The sequence below is a fragment of the Arachis ipaensis genome, chromosome B06 (assembly GCF_000816755.2).
Source record: "Arachis ipaensis cultivar K30076 chromosome B06, Araip1.1, whole genome shotgun sequence".
NCBI lineage: Eukaryota > Viridiplantae > Streptophyta > Magnoliopsida > Fabales > Fabaceae > Arachis > Arachis ipaensis.
This window is the reverse complement of record NC_029790.2, coordinates 19,364,283-19,368,971: the sequence shown is the minus strand read 5'-3', so window position 1 is coordinate 19,368,971 and position 4,689 is coordinate 19,364,283. Positions and strand designations below refer to the sequence as shown.

The 4,689-nt window shown below is 38.8% G+C and overlaps 1 protein-coding gene across 1 annotated transcript; it reads right to left on the bottom strand.

Moving 5' to 3' along the window:
• LOC107648062 (cytochrome b5) lies at positions 697–2,015 on the bottom strand. The gene is made up of 3 exons (XM_016352083.2): positions 1,772–2,015; positions 1,499–1,568; positions 697–1,403 (listed from the first exon to the last, which is right to left on the bottom strand). Exons 1-3 carry the CDS (start codon positions 1,847–1,849, stop codon positions 1,120–1,122), a joined length of 432 nt encoding a protein of 143 aa, XP_016207569.1. The 5' UTR covers positions 1,850–2,015; the 3' UTR covers positions 697–1,119.

Below are 4,689 nucleotides of genomic sequence, written 5' to 3'. Positions count from 1 at the left end.
ATTATTCGAATAAAATGAATAAATCGTTTGTACTTATAAAAAAATATTTATTAGTTTTTTAATATACTTTCAAATCATTCAAAAACTTATTTATTGTTCGTATTTTTTTAGATTATTTTTGTCTGTACTATAAATTTTTTAGTCATATTTTAATAGTTTATTCAAAAATAAAAGAAAAAAAGAAACAACAAGTGAATGTCAAATCTCCTGCATCTAAATTTCTCATTAAAATTATCATCATATCTGTGTGCGTGGAGGTTCCGGATATGATAAACAAATGTTAATTTCTTCAATATGCTTTAGAATTTAGAATTTCAATATACATAATACATGATACATAAAATGTGTTTCTTGATATAAATGTATTGTTATGAATGTATGTCTATTTCAGTATTATTTGATTGGATAGTAGTCATTTAAAAACCAGACATTTGACTATAAATAATTTTCTTTTTATTCCCTGATCACACATTCATTAATAGAAGTAAACTTTCTTCTTTTCTATTTTTTAAATTCTAATCCTTATTTTTCATAATATTTCCAAATTTTTTTTACCATCCTTTGTTTCTTCTTTTTATTGGTGGAACACCCTATTTTTATTCAGATAAACAAAGTTGCTCTCTTTTTGGGTTTTTTCTCCGGTCAGATTAACCCTTTTGTCATTGTAAATGCTTGCAAAAACCAAGGCAGAGGAAGTCAAAAAGCTGACCCAATTTCTGATTTGGTCTAAGCCCAATAAAATAAGCCTCACGACTGACCAACAGAAAGATGGTGCCGACAAAATTGACCATATTCGTAGCTGCGAACCTCCTCCTATTTTTGCATGGCCCAAGACAACAAGGCCCTGTCATAATCTGCAGATTTTCTGATACCTGAGTCTCTGACAGTGTGCAGTTTGGACCACAGTGCCACACAATCCCAAAAAGAAGAAAATATCAAATATTCAATGAAAACTCGAGACATCGTTAACTTTATCTAAATGAACTAGCAAGGCTAAGCAAGAAGGCATAGCATAACATAGAAACAAAGAAGAATGGCTCCAGCAGTCTATCAGCATCATGAAATTGCAATGATATTCGTTATTGAAAAGAATAAAACTACATAGGTAGCTCAACTTCTTCAGTTTTCACCATTGGGAGGGTTGTTTCCTTTGCCATAGTAGTATTGAACAACAAAAGCCAACGCCAGCATGAGCAATGCCACAAGGATCTTCACAGCAAAGCTATGATTGGCGTTGGTGGCGGCGGCGGGTGCGTGTGGCGGCAGAGCATGATTTTCTCCGCCGGAAACAGTGGTAGAAGTAATGGTGTCAGTATCAAGCTCTCCAACATAGTATGTTTCCAACATTTCTATGGCAGATTCACTGTGCCCAACTTCGTCAAATCCAACGGATGCATCCTTCTCTGTAATGTAAAACAGACAAGAAACAATATAATTTCTAGTTTTCTACTCCGAGTTGAAGCATCAAACAGTTTAAGGATATTAATTAATTAAGTACCATCGGGGGCCACCAGGAAAACATCACCACCTCCTGGATGATCATACAAAAATGAGGTCACATCATACACCTGCAAAGGCATGCATGTTCATTGAATTATTTATGGTATAACTAATTAAGTATACGTGCATGCATCCAATGATTTTGCCTCTGTAGAAATCAATATAATTAAGAAAATTTCCATCTAATGAAGTGTTGTTACTGCTGCAATGGATTGGATTTATGCCGATTATTTGATATCCATAGAAAACTAAATGAGAGTAAAAAACAAACCTTGCCATGGATAATAATCCAGCAATCTTCTTTGTGATTGTGCGTACCGACTTCCTCAAAGGTATAAGTTTTGGCCATTGCTGCCTTTGTTAAGCTTCAGGGTGAGTGTTGAGATGAATAAGAAAAGCACAAAACTTAAGATTGGCTCTTCAGAGAGCCCAAGTCTATTGGAAATCACACTAGTACAACAATAAAACCCCGCAAATTCTTCTAATTTATATCTGGTTGGATCCTAACTACGTCGTTTCACTATGGCTTTTTATTGCGGTGCCTCTGAAATGAGCACAAAAACTTAATTATCATTGGATATGTTCTTTTTTCTATTACAGATTTTAATTTTTATTTACTAAAATCGAATAATTTATAAAAAGTGACTGTGGACTAGATTGCCGTACAATTTTAGACGCATTCTCTTTCTTTCCGCAACCACCATTAACCATGAATTGCTCCATTAATGTGTATCGGAAACGAAATCACAACCAAATTAATTCATTTGCCAATGTACATTGTACCGAGCGGGAGTAACTTTTTTTTTCTTTAGTTAATTATTATTGGAACTGGGAAAAAAATAAAAATGAATAGAAATGAAATTGTTACTAGTCAATTTTCTTTTTGTTTATTAGCCAATAGCCGCACCAACTACTTGCTTAGCATGTTGAAATTTTATTAATACGGATCAATATAATTTAATACGGGTACCGATTAAATATATTGACCCCCAAAAGTTTGTAATTTGGAAATACCGCAAAAATTTTGGAATTTGGATACATCAATTTGCTCAGGTTCGTTCATCGAAAAACTGTTGTATATATGAAGGACTCCGAGTGCCTCAAAATGATATAATTGAAGAATGTTGCTTAAATTAATTAGAAATAGATTGTTAGATGAACATTAAAATTTATTACTTTTGGTAATTAATTAGATATTAATATTTAAAAGTACAAATTACGTAAATTGTTAGATGATTAAATTGAAAGAATTAGACTTAAAAAAATAAATTAATAGCTAAATAATAGTAAAAAATAATAAATTTTAATGACTTAATACTTTTCTTAATTAGAATACATTATTGTGAGCAAGAATTTCAAAGATTTAGATAGCTAGTGTTTTTAAAAAATGTACAACATTTCAATTTTATTAAAAATGTTAGATGATCAATATGTTTTTTTGAATTTGTCGTTTATTTAAACTAACTATTTTTTTATTTTTTTCTGTTTAAATCTTGATTCCTGTTTGGTAGGTCGGGTACCAGACGGATCGGACAAGTATCCTAATCAATGGAGGGAAAGTCGTTTGGTCGTACGTCTCCGGGTTGGGGGTAGGCGAGGTCCCGAGCACTTCAAATGTGAAAGGGGGGTGTCACCTGCAAAGACACTCCGACGCCCTAGTCAGTCAAGTGTGCAGGCGAGTAGAGAGTGAGTGGTATGTGACGTACCTTGGGGGAAGGGCAGGTCCTTCCCCATATATACCGTGTCAGAGATGGGCCCTGTAGGGACAGGCCCACCTTCTTCGAGGCCTCCCTTGTACAGCTGTGGCGAAGCTGTCAGGGACGCGTATCCAGGTCGATATCTGAGCATCTCACCCCCGACCGTTTGGGTCGGGTGCTGCTCGGGTCGGGCCGGCACGTAAACTGCTTGGGCCAGGCCGTAACAGTGCCCCCGACGCGCCAGCAACGACCGTGAGGAAAGTTGGTGGCGCGTCATCTCCTTTCTCGTGTGGCGTCATCAGGCCGGCCGTCCGTGAGGTGGACATGCCTCTTGTGCGCGTGTCTGTTCGTTGTTGGAACGACCGTTTGTCGCCTCGTTCTTCGCGTAGCATAATGGGTTGGAAAACCCCGTATGCAAAGACTATTTTGCCCCCAGGTCTTTCGTGCTTCCTGGGTGGCAGTTTTAAACAGTTTTGCTTTGATCTTTTCCCTTTACACTCTTGCTCCTACTATCTCATTCTTCTTCATCCAAAAAATCCCAGAGTATCCCAGAGCTTCGTCCTAGCATCTCCGTGCATCTTTCCTTCTTCCTTCTCAGTTTTCGCAACCGATTCAGGTAATCTTTGATCCTCTCTCTTTTCTGCTTCATTGTTGTACATTTGTTGCTTGTATCTGCTTTGTGTTCTTGCTGTCTTGTTTGATTTTTGTTGGTAGATGACTTTTTAGTGCCAAGTAGATGTGTTAGGGGAGGGGTACCATTCCAGGTTAGGCTTTTAGGTAGCTTGCATGATAGATAACTTTAGCCATGCTTGATCTTAACTGTTGAATAGGATGGACATAGTTTATGGGTTTTTCCTGGGCACCCGACCTCATAGACTAACGGAGTGGTACCCTCACTGTAGATATGCCTCGCGTCGTTTCCCGGGCTTCCCCTTCCGCCGCGAGCTACGACCCTTATGCCTGGGTGACCTCCGATGTGAAGGACTCGTCGAATCAGATGGACCTGAAGGAGTTGACGGAATTTCGTCAAGCCGAGTATCTGTGCCGGGGGACAGACAAGGAGGCCAATTACGAGGTCTTCGTTCCTGCCCCCAATGAGCGGCTGTATGAGATTAATTTTCATTCCCCCCGGGTTCCCGACTGGATATGGTTTTACAAAGCCATGTTCACCCAAGTGGGCGTTCGCATACCGTTTTCCGACTTCTAGATGTCGCTTCTTAATCGGATATCCGTGTCGCCGTCGCAGCTTCATCCGAACAGCTGGGCTTCTATCCGCTGTTTCGAGATGGTTTGTGAATATCTCGAGCTGCCGGTGTCGGTAGACGTCTTTCTCTTCTTCTTCAGCCTTACTAACCCTTCCAAACAAGGGAAAGCGAGGAAAGGGTTCCTGTCTTTCCGATCTGCCCAAGGTCGGATATTTGGCTTGTTCGAGGACTCCTATCATGGGTTCAAGGACAAATATTTCAAAGTTCGCCCTGTCAAAGGTCGCCGT